This window comes from Solanum tuberosum, unplaced genomic scaffold (genome assembly GCF_000226075.1).
Source record: "Solanum tuberosum cultivar DM 1-3 516 R44 unplaced genomic scaffold, SolTub_3.0 scf00126, whole genome shotgun sequence".
Taxonomy (NCBI): domain Eukaryota; kingdom Viridiplantae; phylum Streptophyta; class Magnoliopsida; order Solanales; family Solanaceae; genus Solanum; species Solanum tuberosum.
The window spans coordinates 834,991-845,683 of NW_006239051.1; the positions used below are offsets into that span (position 1 = coordinate 834,991).

Consider the following 10,693-nt stretch of genomic DNA (forward strand, 5'->3'; position numbering starts at 1 on the left):
AGAAAATTCTCTTGGGACCGCCATGAAAAATAAAAAAATGTTCTTGTTCGACACAGGAGAAAAGGATGATGTAATAATTTTATTTTATTTTGCAAATTTCTTTTTTCTCCCTAGTCCCTAGTGAAACTTTTCTAACATCGGTTGATCAACTCGCACGTAGCAAATTTGCACCTGAGAAAGCACAATAAGGGGGTCCCACAAAGAGAAAAAAAAAACTGAAAATCTGTAAGCATTTTTTACCGTGCCCGAACCTTGGAGGCTTGTAACCGAGCCTAGAGGCGGCTATAATATAGAATATCATAATCACCACCGTGAACCTCCTCGGCAAACCGTGGCCGACGGAGAGACCCACCACGAGCGGTTGTCGGGTGCCGCATAGGAGATTCATCTTCTACACGTGATACCAACAAATTTTAGTAGGGTAGAATCGTAAGTACTCATTCATTTTTAACTAGGAGGTCTCGGGTTTGAGCCCTTTAAGTACGGAATCGGTTTTGTTAGGGAGAACTTTACTCCATGTGAGACTTTTCGGCACGAATCTGAATTTATTCGGACTTCAATGTGGGTACCGGATACCGGATGGGTAACAAAAAAATACAGTAACTTTTTATAATAAAATATCTGTAAATACAAATATATCATTAATAGATTCTCTTATTCATTATTTATTAAATTTAAAGTAAATTGAAAATCGGATTTAGGGAGTATTTGAAAGAAATAAAATTGTGAAAACAAATACTCCTACTATGTTTAAATAATGATTTTCTCTCACAAATTTTCGATTTATTAAAAAAATTGAGATAGATTTATGATAAATTTCAAAAAGTCTACATATTTATACTTAAAAAATATATTAAATAACATCAAAAGTTAAAGTACTATATACAATAAAATTAAATTTATCTAGTGCGATTTATATCTCTTATAATTAGATAAAAACTTATTTAAATTATACCTATGTAATGTATGATAAAAAGACATTAATTAATAGACTAGCGATTAAAATTGTAAATGGTAAAATTGAAAAATATCTACTATTATTTATTTAATGATGATAGAGGAAGAGTTTATCTTTTTTGTTTTTTTACTTTAAATGGCACTACGAAAGATGGATTATATCACTTAAGATAAAGCAGATACACATAATACTCCTCATTTATCAATCAATGGATAGATTTTGTTTTAAAACAAAGATAAAAACGTTTTTCTTAAAAAAAAAAAAAGCACTCAGGTAGGGCCCACTCACCCCACCCATCCAAGTCTACACACCCCGGCAGCTTCTACTGTCAAATCTCATCTATAAAATCATAACACAAGCCACCTCGCCCATGCCGAAAAACGAACAAGAGTGCAGAGCTCCGCCACCTACGCCTGTCTCCTCTCCTCTCTCTGTGAAGCTCTCTGTTTTTTTATCTGCCCTTTCGTTTCTCCTCATTTTCATCTCCATTTATGTGAAAGAAAGAACCTTTTTTTTCTCAGTTTTCTTGAAAAGTTCGTCTGAATAAGGACAACGGACAGCTCCTTTTTCTCTATATATCCACCGCCCCCTTCCGCCGCATCTGTAATCCCTTTTGGTTTATTCATCTTTTCATGTGATCTGCTGAAAAATCGACTGATTTGGTCATCTTGAACAACGGATCTGAGACTTTCTTGACGTTTTTAAGAATCTTGGTTCCTGTATACGTTTTGTTTATTCATAAAGATCTCGACTTTAATATTATATATATATATATATACAAAAATCTATCTTAAAAACTGGTAAAGATTTGAACTTGGGTGTTTTTGAATATGTCGATTGCTTCGAGTTCTGTACTTCAGACCAAGAACAATGGCGTTGTTATGCCGTCACCGGTTAAGAGTCTTGTGGGGCATCAATTGATTGCTATGCCTTTGGGTCGGGTCGGTGTTGGTCTGGGGAGAACTAGGGTGACGAGGAGCTCGGTAGTGAAGAGGACTACCGGTTTCGAGAAGAAGTTTTATGGAGCCAAGCTTCGGGCTTCCGGGTCGGAAAGGTTGCACCTTTGGCAATCTGACGGGCCGGGTCGGGCTCCGAAGCTAAGGGTCGTGGTGCGTTCTGCATTGTCTCAGGTGCCAGAGAAGCCTCTTGGACTCTACGATCCATCATTTGATAAGGACTCTTGTGGCGTTGGGTTTGTTGCTGAACTTTCCGGTGAAAGTAGCCGGAAAACGGTAAATCAGAAAACCTTAGGACTGTTTTTTGTTTTTCTGGTCTGTGGAAAGCGTCTGAATTTGTTTTTGTTTTTTTGGGTGATAATAGGTTACTGATGCTATTGAGATGTTAGTGCGGATGTCTCATAGAGGCGCGTGTGGTTGTGAGACTAATACCGGAGATGGAGCCGGTATTCTTGTTGGTTTGCCTCATGACTTCTACAAGGAGGTGATTTAATTTAACTGCTCAGAATTACTGCTTAGTGAATTATTTTCGTCGAATCGATGTTCTTGAATCCTGTATGACTTGTTCATTTGATGGCTGCTTCTTTGGTTCTTTACTATTTATGGTTGATCGGGCGTGGGTGGATTACCAGAGAATGTTAGGAGAATTGTCATGGTAGTCTGCTAATCATAAAAAGTGGGTGGGGGTTGGTGAGAAGGAAATGGTGCCATTCTTTATATATGAAAATGATAATAAAGAGATTTTATTTTAAAATTCAGTATAATTTGAAATTAATTCGACAAAAATAATAGTAAGGATTTTCTTTTCATTTATATGTTCTTTTTGAAGGTGTTGCTGATAGCTATTTTGTTAATTTATAATAAGAAATGGACTAAGAATGCAAAATTTTGTACTGAGAGTATTTGTAGTCACCTCTCATTAGAAGTTGTAATTTGTGAGAGCTGAAATCAGAATGTTATATCTTCTGTACTTTCATCAGGTAGCTAGTGAGGCGGGATTTGAGCTACCACCACCTGGACAATATGCAGTTGGTATGTTCTTCCTGCCTACCTCTGACAGTAGAAGGGAGCAAAGCAAGATTGTATTTACTAAGGTGAATTCTTGCTCTATCTGATGCTTTACTGAAAAACAGATTTATTCAGGTCAATTATGTTTTTATGTGTTCTGATTATCTTTTTTGATTCTTTGTTCTTCGGCAGGTGGCTGAGTCACTTGGGCATACAGTTCTTGGATGGCGTCCAGTCCCTACAGATAATTCAGGACTGGGCAAGTCTGCATTGCAGACTGAGCCTATCATTGAGCAAGTGTTTCTGACACCAACTCCTAGGTCAAAGGTCGATTTTGAGCGTCAGGTAGTTGTCTGTTACTGAAGTACTTAGTATATTCATTGGTACGTACTATTTACTGTATCAACTACCATCCACTCATCCATTCTGAATCTGTTCCCCCTGCAGATGTATATTTTGAGGAGGGTGGCAATGGTAGCTATACGAGCTGCTTTAAACCTCCAACATGGTGGCGTGAAAGATTTCTATATATGCTCTCTTTCTTCAAGGTTTGTTCTGGAGACTCAGAAGTCAGAATACATTGCTCTTTGCTGCAGTGCTATGACTAATTTTTTGAAATTTATATGCTTAATACAGGACTGTTGTTTACAAAGGTCAGTTGAAGCCTAATCAGTTGAAGGAATACTACTTTGCAGATTTGGGCAATGAAAGGTTTACGAGCTACATGGCCCTGGTAAATATTTAATCCATTCTCTTTTAATTTGTACACTGACTCCATACTTCAACAACGAACAGCAGTGGATCAACCAGTAAACTGAAGAGATGCAAGGTTGAGGAATGACTTCTGAGGCATTGAAGTATGAATGATCTCTTAAGTTCTTCCACTCCCTTGATCACAATTTGAATTTGGATGCCCGTTTGGACTCTTTGGTGAGTTGGTAAGGAAACTCATTATGAAGTAAATAATGTTTTCAGAAACTTGGTGCCTTGCTCTCTGCCATCTGTTGTTAATAGTAAAACCTCCACTTAAATCATGTGGAGGGATTTGTGTGTGCTCAAGGTTAGACTAGGGCTCAAGGTTATGTGTCCTGTCACTGCAACAATCTTCAAAGTGCCTGAACTCAATTCCCGCTGCATTCAGAAGACATATCTCAGCATCTCTATTTTTTATTCTAAAAGAAAATCAGTTTTTTCCAAAATATAAAATTTTGGGTGTTTCTGGTGTAGGTGCATTCTAGGTTCTCTACAAATACCTTCCCTAGTTGGGATCGTGCTCAGCCTATGCGTGTCTTGGGTCATAATGGTGAAATTAACACACTTCGAGGCAATGTGAACTGGTAAGTTCCCTGCAGAATTGCATTTTATAGTAAAGTATATGTAGTGCTTACTGTAACTCATTTAGGACTGATCTCCTGAATGCAGAGGTAGTTTAGATAATTTGATTCCATGTGAAAATTGAGAAGGAACTTCATTGACACATTGTAAGATATGAATTGTGAGGATAAGGAGTTGACCGTAGTTGTTGCTGATCAGTGAATTTTTTTTCCATGCTACACGAGTGGCACTGAAGGATGCACATGTCTTCCTTCCTTTTGCATCAAATAGCTTCTCTTGTCCCCTTTGTGTTCTGGAGTAACATATTGACTGTAAATTGGCTAGCATGCCTCCTCAGAAGCTGAGGAAGAATCTCACATAAAATTCCGTTGTTTTACTGTGGCAAATTACTGTTGTTTCTTGTTAATTTGTCATCTGCATTGATTTTAAACTTTGTTCTGGACTCATTACTTTTGCCTATTCAGGATGAGGGCTCGTGAGGGTCTTCTTAAATGCAAAGAGCTTGGCCTTTCAAAGACAGAAATGAAAAAACTCTTGCCCATTGTTGATGCCAGTTCATCTGACTCAGGTTCTTATACTACCTCTCTGCACCTTGAAACAGTCAACGTCTCAACCTATTTCCCTACTAGCTGTTATTTGTGTTGATTGTCCCGTATCTGATTATGATCTCCATTTATCAGGAGCTTTTGACGGTGTGCTTGAGCTACTGCTTAGAGCTGGTAGAAGCCTCCCAGAAGCTGTTATGATGATGATTCCTGAAGCCTGGCAAAATGACAAGAACATGGATCCTAGCCGGAAGGCATTGTATGAATATTTTTCAGCCCTCATGGAACCATGGGATGGACCTGCTCTTATGTCATGTAATATACTTCAAGGAATTAGCTGATATCTTTTATGAGGTTTTCCAGTATGCTGTTTGCTTAATGGGGACACTTTGCTTTGCAGTTACTGATGGGCGCTATCTTGGAGCTACGTTAGATCGGAATGGTCTGCGTCCAGGTCGCTTTTATGTTACATACAGTGGTAGAGTTATTATGGCAAGTGAAGTTGGAGTAGTTGATATTCCACCTGAAGATGTATCCAGAAAAGGTAGACTAAACCCTGGAATGATGCTTCTGGTGGACTTTGAGAACCATGTTGTTGTTGATGATGATGCTTTGAAGAAGCAGTACTCTCTTGCAAGACCTTATGGACAGTGGCTGAAAAAGCAGAAGATAGAGCTGAAAGACATTGTTGAGTCAGTAAATTATTCCTATAGGGTCCCTCCACCCATTGCAGGAGTTTTGCCTGTGAGTACTGTGTCTCATACTAATTTAGTTCCTCTGAATCTCTTATTAATTAACCCTTTTTGCTGTTAATTGTACTTGTTGTTATTAGTTGTTCTTTAAGTGCCATTTTATTTATCTATCTGTTCTTCTAAAATTTTATAGGCGGTAAGTGATGAGGACAGTATGGAAAATATGGGACTTCATGGTTTATTGGCTCCATTAAAGGCCTTCGGGTATGTATCTTTTGCCTAAGACAGAAACTTCCTTGAAATTTTTTGACAACATGAAGAAAATAGTTTAATCACTGACCTATTATGCAGTTACACTATAGAGGCCTTAGAAATGCTGCTACTCCCAATGGCAAAAGATGGTGTTGAGGCTCTTGGTTCAATGGGGAATGATGCTCCATTAGCAGTGATGTCTAACAGAGAGAAACTTACATTTGAGTATTTCAAGCAGATGTTTGCTCAAGTCACAAACCCTCCTATTGACCCTATCAGGGAAAAAATTGTTACGTCTATGCAATGTATGGTTGGTCCTGAAGGAGATCTTACGGAGACCACTGAAGAACAGTGTCACCGCCTCTCACTCAAAGGGCCTCTTTTGTCCATTGAAGAGATGGAAGCTGTAAAGAAGATGAACTACAGAGGGTGGCGCAGTAAGGTTCTTGATATTACCTACTCCAGAGACCGTGGTACAAAAGGTCTAGAGGAGACCTTAGACAGGATTTGCTCTGAAGCGCACGATGCAATTCAGGAGGGTTATACAGCAATCGTACTTTCTGACAGAGGTACCAATCTTTTTAGAAAGCCTACTCTTTATACTCTTGTTTTTTTTAAAAAAGAAATCTGTCATTCGGCTGGACATAGGCTCTTTATCTCTTTTATCGACATAGCATTAAAATTTTCTTCTTAACCTTCCTAGGCTTCTCGCCGAAGCGTGTTGCTGTGAGCTCTTTATTGGCTATTGGCGCTGTCCATCATCATTTAGTTAAAAAGCTTGAGCGAACTCGAGTTGCATTGATTGTTGAATCTGCCGAGCCACGAGAAGTACACCATTTCTGTACATTGGTAGGATTTGGTGCTGATGCTATCTGCCCTTATTTAGCCGTAGAAGCTATATGGAGACTACAGGTTGATGGCAAAATCCCACCCAAGTCAACCGGTGAGTTTCATTCCAAGGATGAGCTTGTCAAGAAATACTTCAAAGCAAGTCACTATGGCATGATGAAGGTTCTTGCAAAAATGGGAATATCAACATTGGCATCGTACAAGGGCGCTCAGATTTTTGAGGCTGTTGGCCTTTCATCAGAAGTGATGGAGCGATGTTTCAATGGAACTCCTAGCAGAGTGGAGGGTGCAACTTTTGACGCACTTGCCAAAGATGCACTCAATTTGCATGGACTTGCATTTCCATCACGAGCCTTGGCTCCAGGGAGTGCAGAAGCTGTGGCACTCCCTAATCCTGGTGATTATCATTGGAGAAAGGGTGGTGAGATTCACCTTAATGATCCATTTGCCATTGCAAAACTGCAGGAGGCTGCACAATCTAATAGTGTAGCTGCCTACAAAGAATATTCTAAGCGAGTACAGGAATTAAATAGACAATGCAATTTGAGGGGACTTTTGAAATTCAAAGAGGGAGAGGTTAAAGTTCCTCTAGAAGAAGTTGAACCGGCAAGTGAGATTGTAAAACGTTTTTGTACTGGAGCCATGAGTTATGGATCAATCTCCTTGGAGGCACACGCTACTCTTGCTATGGCAATGAACAAGATTGGAGGCAAATCTAACACAGGTATGCTTTTCTTAAATGGAATGTTGACAGTGATCTTTCTTTTGTGAGGTGAGGCTACCATGTCTTACCCTTGGGTAGTGGAATTTCTTTACTGTAACATGAAAGCTGTACCTACTTTTGAACAGGCGAGGGTGGTGAGCAACCTTCTCGGATGGAACCTCTTCCCAATGGTTCAAAGAACCCAAAAAGAAGTGCAATTAAGCAGGTTGCAAGTGGTAGATTTGGAGTCTCAAGTTATTACCTTACAAATGCTGACGAGCTACAGATAAAGATGGCTCAGGTACACTTCACATGCATGCGCACTACAATATGTTCCATTTATGGTTATTTTCCTTCATAGTCATGTTTGTATTAAATGTTGGTCCATTCCTATCGGGTCCTGTATTCCAGCTGGAATGGAGGTTTCTCTTGTTTATGAATTTATGTTCATGGACAGATGATGCTGCATCTGCAAAGCACCTATTGGTGTCTTTGCCTCTTTAACTGAAACCTGCATTTGGCATTTGGTGAGATAAATGTTAACAGTGAAGTTTTCCGTGTATGTGTCAAACACACCTATTCACTTCTTATTGTATTTTGCAGGGAGCCAAGCCTGGAGAAGGGGGTGAACTTCCTGGACACAAGGTCATTGGTGACATAGCTGTCACTAGGAACTCCACAGCTGGAGTTGGACTAATTAGTCCCCCTCCTCATCATGATATCTACTCAATTGAGGATCTTGCACAGTTGATTCATGATCTTAAGGTATTGAAATCTCTTGTATTTGTATCATGTACTTTCTGCTTTTTTGTTCATTGATCCTGAGGTGTTACCCTATTGTGCCTATAGAATGCAAACCCAGGGGCACGTGTTAGTGTCAAGTTGGTTTCTGAAGCTGGTGTTGGGGTTATAGCCAGCGGCGTTGTCAAGGGACATGCTGATCATGTCTTGATCTCCGGTCATGATGGAGGGACTGGTGCCTCAAGATGGACTGGCATCAAGAGTGCTGGGCTTCCATGGGAACTTGGTCTTGCAGAGACGCATCAAACTTTAGTGGCTAATGACCTCCGTGGCCGAACAGTGCTGCAAACAGATGGCCAATTGAAAACTGGAAGAGATGTAGCTATAGCTGCTCTTCTTGGTGCAGAGGAGTTTGGTTTCAGCACTGCTCCCCTCATAACACTTGGCTGCATAATGATGAGAAAATGCCACAAAAACACTTGCCCTGTGGGGATTGCCACTCAAGATCCAATTCTTCGGGAGAAGTTTGCTGGAGAACCAGAACATGTCATAAATTTCTTTTTCATGCTGGCAGAAGAATTGAGAGAAATTATGTCTCAACTTGGTTTCAGAACACTTATTGAAATGGTTGGCCGTTCAGACATGCTTGAAATGGACAATGATTTAGTCAAGAACAATGACAAATTGAAGAATATTGATCTGTCCCTACTGCTTCGACCTGCTGCTGATATCCGGCCTGAAGCTGCCCAATATTGTATACAGAAACAGGATCATGGTTTGGACTTGGCTTTAGATAACAATTTAATAGCCCTTTCCAAGGCTGCTTTAGAGAAAAGTCTTCCTGTATATATTGAAACTCCAATCTGCAATGTAAACCGGGCTGTTGGTACTATGCTAAGCCACGAAGTGACCAAGCGTTATCACCTCGCAGGGCTTCCTGCAGACACCATTCATATCAAGCTTAGTGGAAGTGCAGGACAGAGTCTGGGGGCTTTTCTTTGTCCTGGCATCACATTAGAGCTTGAAGGAGACAGCAATGATTATGTTGGTAAAGGTTTATCGGGTGGCAAAATAGTTGTTTATCCCCCAAAAGGAAGCAAGTTTGACCCCAAAGAAAATATTGTGATTGGAAATGTAGCTCTTTATGGGGCAACAAGTGGGGAGGCATATTTTAATGGGATGGCAGCAGAAAGATTTTGTGTCCGTAACTCAGGGGCCAAAGCTGTTGTAGAAGGTGTTGGTGATCATGGCTGTGAGTACATGACTGGTGGTACGGTTGTTGTGCTAGGAAAAACTGGAAGAAACTTTGCTGCTGGTATGAGTGGTGGTGTTGCCTATGTTCTTGACTTGCATTCCACTTTCCACTCTCGTTGCAATTCAGAGCTGGTTGATCTCGATAAAGTTGAAGAAGAAGAAGATGTCATGACTTTGAAGATGATGATACAGCAACACCAGCGTAACACAAACAGCCAACTGGCGAAAGAAGTTCTTGCTGACTTTGATAATCTTTTGCCTAGATTTATTAAGGTCTTCCCTAGAGATTATAAACGTGTTCTTGCAAGCATGAAAAAGGAGGAGGCTTATGAAGCTGCAAAAGAACGTGCCATCAAGGAAGCGGAGGAGCAAGAAGAAGAAGAGTTGAAGGAGAAAGATGCCTTTGAAGAGCTGAAGAAGTTAGCAGCTGCATCCAAGGATGAATCCAGTCAGGTTAGTTCATCTATGGAGTTTCTAATTGAACTACCTTGGAATTCCTTTTGTATTATTTCATCATATTTCAGAAAGATTCTATATTTTCTCTTGATAGGCTAGGAATGCTGATATATAATATTATATAGATGAAAATCATTAAAGCATCTTTGCACTTCCGATTTGGGAATGAAGATTTGTTCGGAAGGCCTGCATTTCCGTGTATTAGAACCTGACTTTTCCATTAATTATTTTATTGGTCTTTGGAGTTGCATATGGGTATTTAGATGCTGTGAGAGGCTGTTGCAACTTTATATATGTAGTTTTGGTCTTTGCAGGTTGAAGAGGAGAACACATTGAAGAGGCCCACCCAAGTTGCTGAGGCAGTCAAGCATCGAGGTTTTGTTGCTTATGAGCGACAGGGTGTGTCTTACAGGGATCCAAATGTTCGGATGAAGGACTGGAAAGAGGTTATGGAGGAATCAAAACCCGGTCCACTCCTTACGACACAATCTGCGCGTTGCATGGACTGTGGAACTCCTTTTTGTCATCAGGTAATTTTAATGCTGAAATATGCGGTGATTAATACACACAATGAAATGCAAATGGCCAAAATCTGAGTTGACTATGTTATATAAAATATTTTGTAGGAGAACTCTGGATGTCCTCTTGGAAACAAAATACCAGAATTCAATGAGTTAGTGTATCAGAATAGATGGCGTGAAGCACTAGATAGGCTTCTTGAGACAAACAACTTCCCTGAGTTCACTGGCCGAGTGTGCCCTGCACCATGTGAAGGATCTTGTGTGCTTGGTATCATTGAGAATCCTGTTTCTATCAAAAGCATTGAATGTGCCATTATTGACAAAGCTTTTGAGGAAGGGTGGATGGTGCCACGACCTCCTTCTGAGAGAACCGGGTATGCACTCTCATCATTTGCTTGTACTGTATCCCCCCCCCCCCCCCCC

The 10,693-nt window shown here is 40.2% G+C and overlaps 1 protein-coding gene across 3 annotated transcripts in view; it reads left to right on the top strand.

The window, feature by feature from the left end:
• Positions 1 to 1,316: 1,316 nt before the first annotated feature.
• LOC102580516 (glutamate synthase 1 [NADH], chloroplastic) overlaps positions 1,317 to 10,693 on the top strand; it is an 11,993-nt gene continuing 2,616 nt past the window's right edge. Inside the window, exons 1-18 of one of the 3 annotated variants that reach the window (XM_015310141.1) lie at positions 1,317 to 2,190; positions 2,279 to 2,398; positions 2,895 to 3,008; positions 3,115 to 3,267; positions 3,370 to 3,470; positions 3,559 to 3,655; positions 4,150 to 4,259; positions 4,722 to 4,825; positions 4,938 to 5,117; positions 5,203 to 5,546; positions 5,688 to 5,758; positions 5,846 to 6,315; positions 6,450 to 7,319; positions 7,445 to 7,599; positions 7,902 to 8,063; positions 8,148 to 9,746; positions 10,049 to 10,279; positions 10,376 to 10,644. In XM_015310141.1, the coding sequence (XP_015165627.1) occupies positions 1,789 to 2,190; positions 2,279 to 2,398; positions 2,895 to 3,008; positions 3,115 to 3,267; positions 3,370 to 3,470; positions 3,559 to 3,655; positions 4,150 to 4,259; positions 4,722 to 4,825; positions 4,938 to 5,117; positions 5,203 to 5,546; positions 5,688 to 5,758; positions 5,846 to 6,315; positions 6,450 to 7,319; positions 7,445 to 7,599; positions 7,902 to 8,063; positions 8,148 to 9,746; positions 10,049 to 10,279; positions 10,376 to 10,644 (5,552 nt within the window). In that variant the 5' untranslated portion in view covers positions 1,317 to 1,788. The other 2 variants (XM_006350500.2, XM_015310142.1) reach the window with 2 other exon arrangements.